General features: G+C 49.9%; 1 protein-coding gene across 10 annotated transcripts in view; it reads right to left on the bottom strand.

Moving 5' to 3' along the window:
• ATP2B2 (ATPase plasma membrane Ca2+ transporting 2) overlaps nt 1–15,597 on the bottom strand; it is a 380,690-nt gene that overhangs the window by 132,755 nt on the left and 232,338 nt on the right. For all 10 annotated transcript variants that reach the window (XM_080675183.1, XM_080675181.1, XM_080675175.1 and 7 more), the window contains one exon: nt 3,032–3,549. In XM_080675183.1, coding sequence (XP_080531309.1) covers nt 3,032–3,230 — 199 coding nt within the window. In that variant the 5' untranslated portion in view covers nt 3,231–3,549. The remainder of the gene's footprint in view (nt 1–3,031; nt 3,550–15,597) is intronic.

A 15,597-nucleotide genomic window follows, 5' to 3' on the forward strand; every position in this document is an offset into this window, starting at 1 on the left:
CTTAGATACTGATCTCAGTGAATGAGAATGTTCACAACCCACTTTACTGATGGGGAAATTGAGGTGTTTAGTCTGCCCATGTGCCAAGTGCTCCTCCAAGCTATCCCACTTTGTCCTCACCACAACCCTATGAAGTAACCACTATCAATTTCCCCATTTACAGGAGATAATGAGGAAACTGAGGCAGAGAGAGGTCAAGTAACTTGCCCACAGTCACACAGCAGGTAAATGGCAGGACTGGGATTTGAACCCAGGGCATCCAAATCTAGGGTCTGTGGTATTATGCTCTTCTGCCCCTCCCCAAGCCTTTTCTAGCTCCACCTGCACCCTGGGAGATCCTTCTAGGGACCAATGCAGCAGGGCTCTGGTTAACCCTATCACAGGCTTTCCTCCTCCTCTGAGACCTTTCCCATCAGAGATCTCATTTGGTCCTCATGAAAAATGAGGAAACCAAAGCTTAGAGAGGTCAGACAAAAGGTGTAAAGGCAGACACACAGCTGGCAGGTGGCAGAGCACTAGTCAGAGCTGTCACTATTCTTTCCATTTTACAGATGAGAAAACTGAGTCACCTTTACTTTTCATGTAATGCCTAATTCTTATAACACACTGAAATTCTATGGAATTCTGTTTAAGAAATGCTGCTTTATTCCATGCTTTATTCTCTTCTCTTTCCTCCATAGCCCAACACCTTCTCCTCCAGGAAGCCTGCTCTGACCTTCACTGCCCACCCACCTCATCTCTCCTATGAGCTCTGGGGCCTGTGCTGCACTTGGTCTGGATTACTTACTGATTTGGTTGCTGACATTTGAGCTGCTTGCTCCCTGTGGGCTAGGGACTCAATGGCCATGTCTCAGGGTTTTATGAGCAAGCTACATACTCTCCTCTGTGCCAGACACCAGACTAGGTGTTGAATTATGGAGAGGAGCAGGACAGGATTCCTGCCCTCAGGTGCAGGACACAATGAGCCGACTGGAATTGGCCCCACACAGTGCTGGAGCTTGGTGATGGGCCACTCAATGTCCCAGCGGGTGAGAGCCTGTCAAGTGGGAGGGGAGGACGGAATTTTTTGTGGCGCTCTGTGAAGGCCTGATGGTATGAGCCATATCTGTTGCATGCAGTTGGCTGCTTTTCTGAGGAGAAGGGCCACAGCTTTCATCTAGGCCTGGAGCCCAGAGACACTTAAAAACTCCTGATTCAAGAGAATCTCCTGGTCCTGTTCACCAGGCAAAGACCCCTTGGACAGCCCTGCCTCTTAGGAGGCCGGGTATGCCAGCCTGGTGGCGGAGGTACGCACAGCCATTCTGCCACAGACTAGTGTCCGCACAAGGCTGGGGTTCAGGAGCCCCAAGGCAGAGACCGCTTCCATTGCAGGGCCACATGTGGTCATTCTCAAGACCTGAGCTAGAAGCACACAGTGAAGAGAGGATGTTTCCTCTACTCCTACCTGCCCTGCCCAAACAATCAGACACCAAGAAAACAAAGGTGTTTCTAAACTTCAGCTTGGGCTCAGCCCGTAGGCACATCAGAGACAGCAGCCAATCTTGGAAGAAGGAACAGGCTTAGCTCTTCCTCCTGACTCAAAAGGGCCCCAGAAGAAGAGAGACACAGATGCCCCAAGCTACTGGGTGCAGTGGGGTGCAGACACAGGCAACCACAGACTGGCAGGTCCCAGCTGAGCAACTAGGTCCATAAGCAACATCTATAGGAAATGCATTCAGGGTTAGTGCCCAGCCATGCACAAGGCGTGGGGACTGGAGTTAGGAGGTGAGTGAGAGGAATCTCTGGCCTCAGATTTGTTCTCTGTCATAGGGGGATAAGGATTCAGATGCTGCCTGCCTCCCAGGTTGTGGTCTATACCTGGGGGAGGAATCGTCGTCCACTCTCCTTAGAATAATATGGCTGCCCATTGTTGAGCACCTACTGCCTGCACTAGGCACTGTGAAGTAGGTGCTGGCCACATTTTCCAGAGAAAGAAACTGAGGCTTGATGCAACCTCTTTGCAAAAAGTTATAGGATTGGGGACTCCCTGAGAAGAGCCTCACACCATGCCTTTGGGGATCATGTGGGGAACTCTTTTCCGTCATGTGGGGGTGGAGACTCAAACTGAGTTCTGGTGAGTGAGCTGGACTGGTTCTCTCCTCTCTGCCTCACGGTGGACGGCTGGGCTTTGGCCCCCTCCGGAGAAGCCCCCAGGAGGGTGAAATCTTTTCTCTGGCGTTGCAGGCCTCCTTATTTTGGCGGTTGCAAGAAAGTCCCACACCCATGTCAAGGGCAAGACAGACATGACACCTGTCACCCTTCCCGTAATGGCCCATCTTCCTGCCTGCCCTGTCTGTCCAGCAGTTTTCAAGGCCTATGGCTGCCCAGAGACCTAGGAGTCCCCAAGTCAGAGTCTGGATTTGGGACACTCGGAGAGGACCCAGTCCAGAGGCAGGGGTTGGGGAGCTGGAATTGGCTGCATTGCAGCAATGCTGTGGTTCCATGCTGGAGCCCAGACAAGGGAATTTTGGGGGCCTGGGGAAGGGAGGCCAGGGGCTAGGTGGCTGGATCCTGGAATCCAACCACTGTAGATGGGGGAGGGGGAAGCAGGAGCCCCACCTGAGCTTTGACAAAGACAAGCAAGGCATGGCTTCTCTTCTGGCCCCACCAGCCTCCCTTCTGGCCCCGCCTTGGAGACTGGGTGCCTCCCAGACTGAGCCCACTCCTGAAATGGATGTGAGTTGCCCATTCTGGCTGATTTTGGCATCTGGTTTCCAGAACATAGGCCCTGACCCAGCTTTGTTCCTGTGGTTTTCTCTGCAGGTGGCTTGGGTCAGACCCCAACTCACAATGGGGAGAAAATGGAAGCCCCATCCTCTGGCCTATCCAAAGGGGCTGACCCTCAGCTAGAATACACCAGAATGGCCAAACTGGCATATCAGCCCTTGTCCAAGACATCCCTGAGGTTAAATATTATGCATATTGCTCATGGAGCCAACACACATGGCAGTCACCAGGACGACAGCCCTGGGTCTGAGTCCCCCACACCTACCTTCGATAGGTGAGGTTTTGAGGCGCCGGCAGATGGCTTCGGTGTCCCCGTAAGTCTCCTTGATCTTGACCACAGCTTCAGTGCTCCGCAGTTCCATGAGGGAGCGGAGCTCCTCCAACGTGCACCCAAACTCGCCCCCATGGCTCGACTCATTTCTTTGGTTTTTGGAGTAAAAGTCGCTGTTGGTCATGTCACCCATGTTTGCCACAGTCCCTGCTCAGGGTGGGCCCGAGGGTCAGCACTGGACCAGAGGCTACTGGGTGATGGCTCTGTGCGGCTGTCCTCAGCCCAACCTCACTGGATGGCTGCGGCTCCTGGTGGCCGACTCCGGGTCCCAGGGGGAGGGGGCAGTCGAGGTGGGCTGACAACAGCAGTGGTGAACTCCAAGGGGTGTCTCTGGGTGCAGGGTGAAGTCCAGGGGCTGGAGGGGCTCAGGGCTCTAGTCCCAGTAGTCTCCATTCAGCGGGGCCCATGCTGCTCCCCGGAGCTGGCATCTACATGGTCAGGGACGGTGGCTCCTGTGGGGGCAAGCACAGAGTGGTGACAAGAGTCAGGAACTGGAGGCCTTATGGGATGGGTGCTCAGGAAGGCCCAGTGTATGTATGTGTGCCCACCCAAAGTAACACCCAGGCACCCTAATGTGGGTGTTTTGTATGACACCCCATAACACACCAGCACATACTATAAATCTTAACATACTGGCACTCTCCTGGAGACCCCATGATATAATACCCAAGGCATAAAATACCCAATTTCCTAATTGTCCACTGTGCTATGTAACACACTGTATTCACAACACACACCCCGGTGCACACACACCCTCAGACCCATAGGTTCAGGGTGCCCTGCAACACCCAATCCACCTACTTTTAGGGCCCACCCCACACAATTCACAAGCCCAACTTCCCACACATGCTGGTAAACACCCCCCTCTCTGCCACACACAGTGTTACAAGCAGTAACACTTCTGGCATACATCTAACATCCCAACCTCCTTCCCTCAAAAACACCTGTGTTCACAGCCCCTCTGTGCACACAAAGGCCCCTGTTTCTCTCACTATGCCAACGTGTTTACACACATCCTATGTCCACACAATTTGGGGCATACTCCCCACCTATAGATGTCACCCCTGTCCATGCCACCTATACCTGCTGATACACACTGTCCTCTCCACTTGGGTCTTACAGGCATGGGGATGGGAGAAAGCCACCCACCTCCACCCTAAGCCCCCAATCACATTAATTAAAGCTCTTGGCTGGGCCAGAGGAGCCAGATCATGCGTATGCACCAGGACATCACTGAGCCCACAGCTTAGCCCGAAACATGAGCTGGGGTCCAGGGAGACCTCACCTGGGGGCTCTCACAGTCCAGCACCATAGATAGTGGCCTCCACGTTCCTCTGGGAGCCCAGGAAGAGGAGGGAGCGTTGGCTTCTCTCTGCCTGCCTGGCCAGCCTTGCAGGAGTGCGGCATCTGCAGGGCTGCCAGGAGAGAATCCAATCTGCTTGGACACCCAACACCAGTGGCCAAGGCCTCGGCAAGCGTTGGGTGACAAAGGGCCCCTGTTGAGCTCGGCTGGGCCTGGCACGGGGACCGGCTCCACCCAGCAGTCTCAGACAGCTGGCCATTTAGGTCCAGGACAGTGAGGGGGAATGGAGGGAGGAAGATGGGATTGAGACCACACCTCAGCCCCAGCTTCTCCCTCTTGTTGCCTCTCCCTTGCCCCATCTCTCTCCTTTGCAATCCTTTCCTCTTGCACAGAATTTCAGAGCTGGTGACATTTTAGAGTTAATCTCATTTTCCCCAATGAGGAACCTGAAGTTCAGAAGGAAAAGGGCCTTGTCCAGAGCCACAAAGAGCTAAAGCAGAGGGGCCTGCATGTCTGGTTTCCTGACTTCCACCCTGGTGCTCTCTCCCCTTCCCCTAAGGGGCACTCTCTCCTTTCTCTTGAAGAGACAAGGCTGGTGGGTAGATCGTGCCTGAGTTCAGTGAAGAACACAGGATGGAGTCTGGGCAATCTGGGTTCCCATCCAAGTTCTCCCAAACCCTGTGGAACCCTGGGCAAGTCCCTCCGCTTTACTGAGGCTTGGTTTCCTCATATGTAAGACAATAGTCCATCTCTTCTTGCTGCCTACTAATTTACTGGGAGCTAACTATAAACCATGTTCAAATCTGATGTTTCCATCTGGGGTATGGCGCTTCCTAGCTAAGGTTAAGGGGTGCTGGAGCTGCAGGAGACACGGTCATGCCTTCCAGGAGGGCACTTTTACCCAAGGCTGCAGCCGGAAGCCTTATCTTTACACTGGGACCAACAGACGAGGCAGGGACCAAGGATGCCCGCATGTACAGGTGCTGTGGAGGTTAACAATAGGAACTCTAAAAGCCACAGTTTTCTGTTCAAATTCTGATTCCTCCACCTCCCAGCAGGATGGGAGGCAAATTAACTTCAGTTATATGGTCTTTAAAAAGGAGGGGGAATAATAGTATCTACCTCATAGGTGTTATGAGGTTTAAATTAGTTATTTCATGTAAAATACTTACAACTGAGCCTAGTAATTACTGAATAAGCACTCCATAGTTATTTTGATTGTTACCAACCCATATAACTGCTTTAGGAGACAGACGGTCTTATTACCCACACAGAACATATGAGGAAACTGAGGCCAAGAGAGGTGATAAGATCTGTCCAAGGCCACACAGCTAGTGAGTGGCGGAGTTGGGATTTAAACTCAGGTTCTCTGGATCCAGAGACATTCTCTTAATCAGGACACTTTGCTGCCTTCCCTGGTGAAACTCCCTCCTGGGGTTCTTAGGCTACTTAATAAAGTGTCATATGTGAATGTAAGTGCTTTGTAAACCATGAAGGACTTTCTAAACTTGAGGCACTGTTTTCTATCTGTCTCTCTGATACCTGTGGTGTGGCTTAGAGGCACTCATAATTACATCTGACAGCACGAGCCATGAGAAGCATTAGCAGTAATTATATTTGTGATGACAATAGTAGGAATGAGTTAATAACGGCCTACTGGTAATTTTAATGACTATTGTGTTAAGATGAATAATGATCTTCAACAATCTATCTACCTATCTAACTGTCCGTCCGTCCGTCCGTCCGTCCATCCATCCATCCATCCATCCATCCATCCATCCAATAACTATTTTGGGCATCTACTCTGTTTCAAGCACTGAACAATTCAGACATGGTCCCTGCCTTCCAGGAGCTGACAGTAAAGAGGAGAAACAATTAAATGGGTAATTTCTATATAACATGATGGGTTTGCCATGATGGCAAATCCCAGGTGCTGTGGACAACCAGAGAAGAAAGATCTGATCTGACCCAGGGTATCAGGGAAGATGAGTAGGGAATATTTTCCCTTCTGCAGGTTAAGTAGGCCTTAAGCCAAAAGATGGACATGGAAGAAACTGAAGTATACAATTATCTATTAGTAAAAGGTCAGGAGAGACATAGTAAAAGGTTCAGAAAGGGACCTGTGTGAGCAGGTATAGAAGAATGAAATGCTGGAATAGCAAAATCAGTTAAAAACCAGAATTTTAACACTGTAGATTTTTGATCTTAAACTTCCTTCATTGAGACTTCCCACTGTAGTTACTCTTCTGATGTGGCTTGTCCCCAAACCATCACCCCTTGCTCCTGCATGTCACCAGTGCATGCATGAGACCAACCCTGTTCTGGGCACCTTGGTTTTTCCTTCTAAGTTGCAGAGCTCACTTTGGTATTTGATCTAACTGTGGGATTTCCTTGCTTAGAGAGCTTGAAGTCCATTGGCACAGAAGTACTTATATGAGGCCTCTCAAATGATATTCTGATAGACGGAGAGCTGAAGACCTGCCTGTTAGTGTAGAATCTATCAGTTTCCTGAATTCTCTAGACTGAAACACTTTCCACTCCCCCAGCCTTTGCTGCCTTGACAATGACCGGTTCTGCCCAGCAATGTCCTTTACTTGAAAGCCTTCCCTGACCATGCAGGGCTATGTAAATGCTCCTGACTACTGGATGCCTCCTGTATCATACCGTACTTCACATGCTATTGCTTGGGCCTGCTTAGCTGTCTCCCTTCCCCAGTGGGCAGTAGTCATGTCACTTTTGTACCTACTATGGTACCTGGCATCCAGAAGGCTCCCAATAAATGCTTGATGAATGAATGAATGTCTAGATTAGTCCCTGGGTCATCCATCCATTGGGAGTCCTTGGATCTCAGATTCCTCATCTGTAAAATGGGCTAGTGATTCCTACCCTGCCTATCTTATAGGTTTGCTAGAGATAAGGAAAGATATCACAATCGGTAATCATACTTTTTTCTTTGAGATGCATCCCCTGCCCTCCATGTCCCAGGTTCCTTTCATCATAATGAGGCATGGGTGTGAGGCTGGAGCAGGCAGCTGTCCCCTCAGTCATAGCTCACCAGACTCTGACATCCTTGCTGCCTTGCCCAAATACCACCTGAACTACCACTGTATAGCTGAGACATTTAATGAGTGGTGTGACCTTGGAGAAGTCATCTAACCTCACTGGTGGGTCTCTCTGCAAACTGGAGTTGACCCATCTGTCTAACAGGCTGCCATGAGGACCTATGGAGACCCTTCAATGCAGGCTCCTGTACCTTCCCCTCCCACCCTGTTATTAGAAGTAAAGCTCTCTCATGGTTGCAATGAGGTTCATTTGCAGCCAGTTCTCAACACTGCACTCACTCCTGCCCTAAAAAAAACAGACACACAGGCTACTATGGACTGAATGTGTTTATCCCAAATTAACATGTTGAAGCTCTAATTCCCAATGTGATGGTATCAGGAGGTGGGGCCTTTAAGAGGTAATTAGGTCATGAGGGTGGAGGCCTCATGAATGGGATTGGTGTTCTTATAAAAAGTGACATGAAAGATCTTTCTCGGACATGTGAGGACATAGCGAGACAGGAAGAGGGCCCTCACTAAGAACCCAATCGGTCGGCACCTTGAGCGGAACTATCCAGTCTTCAGAACTGCGAGAAAAAATTTCCGTTGTTTAAGTAACCCGGTCTATGGTATTCTGTTATAGTGGCTGCGGGGAATGAGACAGGGGCCTGGGCAGGACATAGGACCAGTTCTGGGCACAGAGGGGGTGAGCAACACACTAGGGGTCACATAGCCACCTGAGGCCAGAGCCCACTGAAAGCCCCTCCCTGTTTTCCAAGCTCCTGCAGCATGAACTTGACCAAGCCCCTTTCTTCCCTGGACCTCAGTTTCTCCATGTGGAAAGTGAAGAGATTTGACTAGTGCTCTCTGAGGGTCCCTTTAGGCTTTGACAGTGCCAGGACCTTCAGAATCCAGGAGAACATTCTGACAATATTGGATTTATGCATTTCGATTTCATCTCATTAGCATTTAAATGACTGTATTGTTACATTTCAATGACTCAAGAATAGGTTAGGGGCACCTTAATAAAAAGTCTTTGCCAGGAAGGACGCTTGCAGAGGAAGGAGCAATGTTTTTTTTTGTGTGTGTGTGTTTTTTTTAGTTAATTTAACAAAGAAGGAATCTATCTTTCGAAGGAAGGATTAAAAAAGAAAACAAAACCCCAAACCAACAGCTTTTTAAATCCTGCTGAAGGATGGTAGCTGGGACAATTGCAAATGAATTATGTGTTAAAAATAACTTTTGAATGCTGAATTCTTCTGTTTTAAGATGTGCTGAATTTAAATGCCACCTTAATATGTATTTTGAAAGTCATCTTCTCTTTGAATAATCTCTGGCAGCCTGATAAATGTAGGGGACACAGGCCCCATCTAGGGACCCCGGGTGAGGAGGGTTGGTGCTGCCATTGGTTAGTTTTGTGATTTGGGCAAGGCTCTTAACCTCTCCCTGTGTCTTGGTTTTCTCCTCCCCAACAAAGCCAACTTCGCAGCCTACCTCATAGGGTTTTGTGAGGACCAATTGAGATAGAGCTTAGCCCAGTTCCTGGCACAGAGGAAGAACTTGTTAAATGTGGTTGTCCTAATCATGATAACTCAATGCCTCTATCCTCAGTCCCCCACACTACTGTGCTCAACGCAGAACTCAGACTGACAGGACCATACCCACAAGGCCTCTGGCACTGCTCAAAAGGTTGGGGAGGGTCCCAGCTTGGCACAACACAGAAGGCTAGTTTCCCGTCTGCTCTGGTCCTGGCTGACTAGTTTCTTTGGGGTAGGACATTTTCTTTCCTCTCCTAGATGCAAATTCTGGTCTTTCTGTAGGGCCCCCTATCCCAGCAATGGGAACCTCCAACTAGGCTATCACCCAGGAAAATGGGTGGACTCAGCCACCAGCCACAGACAACTGCTCCTCCCTCAGCCTCAGCCAGACTATTGTAGCTACTGCCTTAGATGCCCCTTTCTGTGTGTGTGTGTGTGTGTGTGTGTGTGTGTGTGTGATGGTCCCTGCGGTGTGTTGATAGATTTGTGCCTAGTGTGGGTGACCCTGAAGGAAAAGGTTTGCTGTGCAGTTATATTGGACTGCCAGCATGAGTATGTGTCTGTGAGTGTGAGTGAGCCAGAGATGTCTGTGCCCACACCTGTCTCTAAGTAGACAGGCCCCACAGAGTGTGTGTGTGTGTGTGTGTGTGTGTGTGTGTGTGTGTGTGTGCATCAAAGCTGACAAAGAAAATCTCAGCTTTGAATTCTCACAGTTTAGGAGAGGGAACTGGGAATGAGGAAGGGAACTGAAAAACGAATACCTCAGAGGCAAATTTAGTGCTATTTTTAGAAAACTCCTATCCTGCTAACCAGAAAAGGAAAATCTAAAAAAAATTAAAAAGTCTGGCAGAAACAGCCATGCATCAGCCCCGAAGGCACAGATAGCAGAAGCAGGGCCAGGGGGTGGGATGTTCGTGATGTAGGACTTTTCATGTACCTTCTTATCCTCATGCCTGTCCTGAGGGAGAGGAGATCCAGCCCTTAGCTGCCTACCAGGTTCAACCCCCTCCACTATCCCTGTTCTCCAGAGGAGCTGCCAATGTTAGATGGTAGAAAACACCCATTTCTAGTCTTCCAAGTGTCTTAATACCTATTCATCCTCCCACTTATCTACTTGTCAATCCATTCATCCATCTATCTGTCCATCCATCCATGCATCCATCCACCCACCTACCCACCTATCCATCTGCCCATCCATCTATCCATCCATCATTTGCTGTCCATCCATTTGTCCATCTGTCTATCTCTCCATTCTTCCACTCAGTCAAGTCAGTCAACTAAGGAGGTGCATCTCAGGCCCTGCCCCAAATCATTAGGATTCTGAGGAGAGCAAGAGAGGTGAGCAGACCCTGTGATTTAAGGTCTGATCACTCTGCCATAAAGAACCCCCTGTGACAACTCCAAGGCCAGGATCTGCAGGCTGAGTTGAGTGATTCCTGCACAACTTTTGCTTCAGATTTTGGAAGGATGTAATCCAAATGGCACTTTCCTGGGAACCAGATCAGCTGGGTCCCGATCTTGGCTTGACCACTACTATTAATTGGTCTTGCTTAATATAAGCCTCCATGGGCTGTGTGGTATCACTGTCCCTACCTTACAGGTGAGGAAGCTGGGACTCAGAGAGGTTACAGGTGGCCAAAGCTATTAAGATAGGACTTGACACAGCTTAAATACACTTGTTTTAGTCCAAGGCCTCCATCTTTCCTCTGTGCCCCATTGTTCTTCACCAACTTGTAGTATGGCCTTGGACTGTAGCCTTCTCTTCTGTGCCTCAATTTCCTTTTCTGTAAAGTGAGAGGGAGTATGGAAAGATACTCAGTCTCAAAGGACCAGTGTAGCACCATCCTCAAGGATTCTCCCATCATCTGTTACTTGCTTCTCAGAGCACGCATAATTCCTTGGGCCTCTTTGCCACCATATCATCCCCATTGCAGGCCAAGTCCTGCTTGGCTGCAGGCCGAAGGAAGGAGAAATGCCCTAGAACCCAGTAGTCACGAGCTGATCAAAATTCACCGGCTGTCTTTGACATGCACTGCCCTTCTTGGGTCTTGGCAGGGCAATGTCTGCTTTCCAAGATTTGTACCCTTGATATGCTCCTTATTTAGAAATCTTTCCTTAAAAAATCTTTGAGAGTTTCCTGATGAAGCTAAAATAGTAAAGTCACTAGCAGATGGAGGCAAGAAAGCCTAGTGGAGACAGAAAAGTGTGTGGAGACTTCACTTTGGGCTGCAAGAAAAGGACATGCATTAAGAAGGTTGTGGACGGTGACTGTGCTTGGGATGAACAAGCTGCTCTGGACCTCATTCTCTGGCTTCAGCCAAAAGCCTTGGCAACCTCTCTGGCCTCAGCTCTCACTTGCCTATCTATCCCTATAGCTGCACTGACCTCCTTGAGGCCCCATTTGCTGCCCTGATTGCCCCCAGCCTCTAGATCCTAACTGGTTGCAGTGACACTGTCCCATCCTACCTTCATCTTCCTCCTGCTCTCCCATGGATTACAAGCAGAGGCCTGAAAGGGGGCGGGGGGGGGGGGGAGGGGGAGAAAAAGAATGATAATAACGGCAATGCTTAGACTGCAGCTACTATGTGCCAAGCACCATCCTATGTACTTTACATTTGTTATCTCATTTAATCCTTCACAACAACCCTATGATACAGTAACTGCTGGCACCTTGTTTTACAGAGGAGAAAAAAGGGATAAAGAGAGTACAGTGACTGGTGAAAGGTCCTTGGTAGGGAATAGCAGAGGCAGATATCAAACACACACAGAGATACGCTTAAGGCGCCCACCCCGCCATGCTCACTCACATCCCTTTCTCCAAAAGACCAGGCTCCTGCCCTTGCCTCTGGTTCCTGTAGTGAAGCACAGGGTTCTGTGGTGTCAGTGCTCTGGCCACACACAACAGATGACTTGGTGAGTTTTCAGGCTTCACCTCTGACTGTGCAGGGAGCTGTCTCTGGGGATAAAGTACTGATTGATGGATGGAGGTGGGTGCTGGGGAGGGATTGGATGGCTGAGGTCAAGGAACCTGATAACTGCAGGCCCCCACTCCCTGCAGGGCTGACCAGCGGTGGCTGGGAGTGAGTGCTGTTCACGTGGTCCTGGTGCTGACTGACATCCCCTCTGGGGAGGACAAAGAAACACGCACTGAGGAAGTGTCTTCACTGGGAGCTGTTCCCAAGGACACAGTGCTGACTCGGGGTATGAGGTGGGCTTTAAGAACCGGGTGCCAAGGAGCTGTCCACACGCGGTGGTGCTGACCGACATAGAGCAAAGGATTATAAGTGCCCCAAGAGCTTTCTAGGATAGCAGTGCCCACCAACAAAGTGTGGGGTTGGGAAGCCTGAGGTGCTGGGTGTAGGTTGACTGGGGAAGGCACAGGGCCTGTTTCATGAGCTCTGTGAATAGGCATGGAGAGCTGACCTCAGAAATTTGGTACTGACACTCAAAGCTAGGTTCTCAGACAATGGGGTATCCTAGTGAACAGGTGTGAGCCAACAAAATGACACTAAACAAAAGGCCACTCAGGGACACTAAAGTGCATGCACAGAGAACTCACCCTGGTCCATCAATGCCATCTGTCACCAGTACCAGAAACCCACCACTAGTGACCCATTCTTTTGCACTGTGCATGATTCTTTCCTTCTGGTTCCTGCCAGAATCATATTTAAGTGGTAGCATCTCAGTCTGACTGAGCTTATTAAAATTTTTCCTCTATGGGGTGGAGTAGGACTATTCATCCACAGGCGTGCCAGGGGATGAGTCCAAGTTGGAAGATTACTTTTGAATAGCTAGTGAGTCCTTTGGGGTCCAGACCAGAGTAGAAGGAAGGTAAGATGTGGTGGAAAGTCATTCTTTGTGGGCTGAGAATGCAGGCTCCTCATCCATGGCCTCCTGACTGGCCCCTCAATTGTCCTTTCACTGTCCTCAGAGTGATGCTGATGGTGACTGCCCTTCACTGAGTGGTGTCCATGTGCCAGGAGCTGTGTTAGGCTCTGAACACACCTTATCCTACAATAAGCCCACGAGGCAGGCATTATTATGACGAGGAAACTGAAGCTCAGAGAAGTAAAATAACATCATGCCCAGGATCACACAGCTAGCAAGCGGTAGAGGCAGGAGCAGAAATGGGACCTCTTTGATGCTGAAACCACCATATTATGCTGCCTCTCAGATTGTGCACACCATTCTCTGGATTAAAAACCACCACTGGCTCCCCACTGCCATCCAGGATCCTGCCTGATTGGCCCGGAGCTAGCCTCCCTGAGCTCTGGTCTAACTGAACTCTTGCATTTCCAGAACAACGAATGTATGCTCTGCCTCCCACCCTTTGCATACACTGTTCTCTCTCTCCAGGACTGTCTACACTTGCTTTCCCATTAATCAAAACTTTCCTCTCCAAGTCCCAGCATACCAACTTCTCTAATTCCCCGGCTCTAAATTCCAACCCTCTTCCCACTGCCAGCCCATCATGTGTGGTTTGTTCCTCAATTTCACACCCTCTAACCTCAGTCTTGGAGTGAGTCTTGCCAGCGTGTCTCCCTCACTAGGCCATGAACTTCCTGAGAACAAGACCTCCCCAACCCTCAGCATGGCATAGGCCTCCACCAGTACTGGTTCCACAACTGAGAAAGCAATATGATTGTGGAAGGACACGGAGGACAACAAACGTTAGGGTGCAGTCTGCATTTGAAAAGTGAACCTGGTCAGCCATATGGTAGGAGGAGCTGATGCTGAATGCACCCAGGTGCAATCCACAGCCTTACAGGCAGCAACTCAGCAAATCTACACCTGGAACCTATGAGGTAGCTGCTACCAGCATCCCATTCCACAGACGAGCAAATGGAGGCTCTGCCAGATTAAGGAAATTGCCTAGGATCACATAACTGTTGGATTTGAACCCAGGCAGTCTTCCATCAGAGCCTCTGCTTGGAATCACCAGCCTAAATCCTCCCCAAGATGACTCAGAAGCCCAATGTGGCGGTAGCTCAGGCGGTGGGATACATGGAAGCATTTGGAGTCCAGTGGGGAGATGTGCCAGCCCCGCTGGACCAAACTGCTCACGACAGTGTCTTCTGCCACACCCAATGTTAGGTCCCACAGAGGATCCTTATGGACTAGCCATGTTCTTTTCTCCTGATGTCTCTTCCCCATTTTCCACCCAAAGCTGGAGGTCAGGGATAAGATCAGGGCAGGACACTGAATCTGCCAGGAGGCAGGCCCAGGCTCAGGCCCAGGGACTAGGCGGGGTGCTAGGAACACAGGATGCATCCCACGCTGTGCTTGTCCTTTGAGTTAGTTGCCCTGGCCCCAGAGCCACCCCACTAGCAGCCCCAGCCCCCAGATTCCAGAATCTCACACCCTGAGGCCTATGGAATCTCGTTGGCTCTTGCATTCAGCAGGTCGGCATGCTAATTAGTGACCACCCCGCCGGCCAGCTCTGCAGTTTTCCTCTGACTTGGCATGGCTGTCCCGGCCACTGCGGAGACAAACAGAATCCACCCGGCACCTTGAACAGATGGTGCCACTTCTAAAAATAAAACCATACCACGCTCCCCGGTGCAGCCGAGTCCCCGCGACAGAAGGGGGTGCGGGTGGGGATGAGGGCTGCTAGCTGTGCTCACCAGCCATCTGTGCAGGGACAGATGCAAATGCAGCCACCCCGGGGGATGCAGACCCAGGGGACCCCAGCCTTACTGAAGCTGTGCAGACCCATGGCCTGATCTTGAGGCTCCAAGCCCAGAAATGAAAGTGAGCAAGCCCACGGCGGGTATGTACAGCCTGGCACCCTCCTGTTCCCATCATTGCGGCCACTGTAACAGCTGCACTTCCATATATTGCATGGCAGGGATCCCTACCTGGACCACCATCTCTTCTTTGCCTGTTATGTTCCACCCCATATCTGGGTCCCTAGATCTACCATTGCCAGTGCCATCTTCTCTTGGGAATTTCCTTTCACTCCAGAAACTTCTCTTCTCTGGATTCTTAAACCACGTTTCATTTGACTCACAACTTAGTGGGGGTTAGAACCCCTTTGTTTAAGGCTTAGAGTCATAGAAATCTGGGCTAGAACCCTTGCTCTGCCATCACTGAGTGAGTGTGGGAAAATCAAGGCAGCTCTCTGGCCTCAGTTGTCAGACCTCTAAAACGGGGACAATAATCATCCCTACCTCACAGGGTTGTTGGAAGATAATGTGAGTCTATGCAGGGCCACCAAAAGGGCACCATTATTGCAAAACTTGACAGAAAAGTCAGAAGAAGCCCTGACTCCCCGAGCTCACTTGACTCTAGAGACCAGAAGGGACCTCAGAGGTGAAAATCCCTGCGATGCCTAAGCCTCTTCACTGTACCCGTGTCAAGTCCTGCTTGTGCTTACACGCCTCCCTTGACAGGGGTTCATTCCCTCCTTCCATAATCATCTGTGCCAGTGCTTGTGGTTTTTCAAAGTTCTTTTAGGTTGACCTGAAATTTTCTTCTATTTTTACTATTTCAGAGTTAAAGGGCATTTTATGACTCATGCAGAATACCCCTGCTCCCTCTTTTCCACTGGAAGTTCATGTCCATGATTGCGTAAATGTGTGTTGTATATGTGTGTATATGTAGAGTAGAATGTATGCA

The sequence above is a fragment of the Plecotus auritus genome (assembly GCF_963455305.1).
Source record: "Plecotus auritus genome assembly, chromosome: 6".
In the NCBI taxonomy this organism is placed as follows: Eukaryota; Metazoa; Chordata; class Mammalia; order Chiroptera; family Vespertilionidae; genus Plecotus; species Plecotus auritus.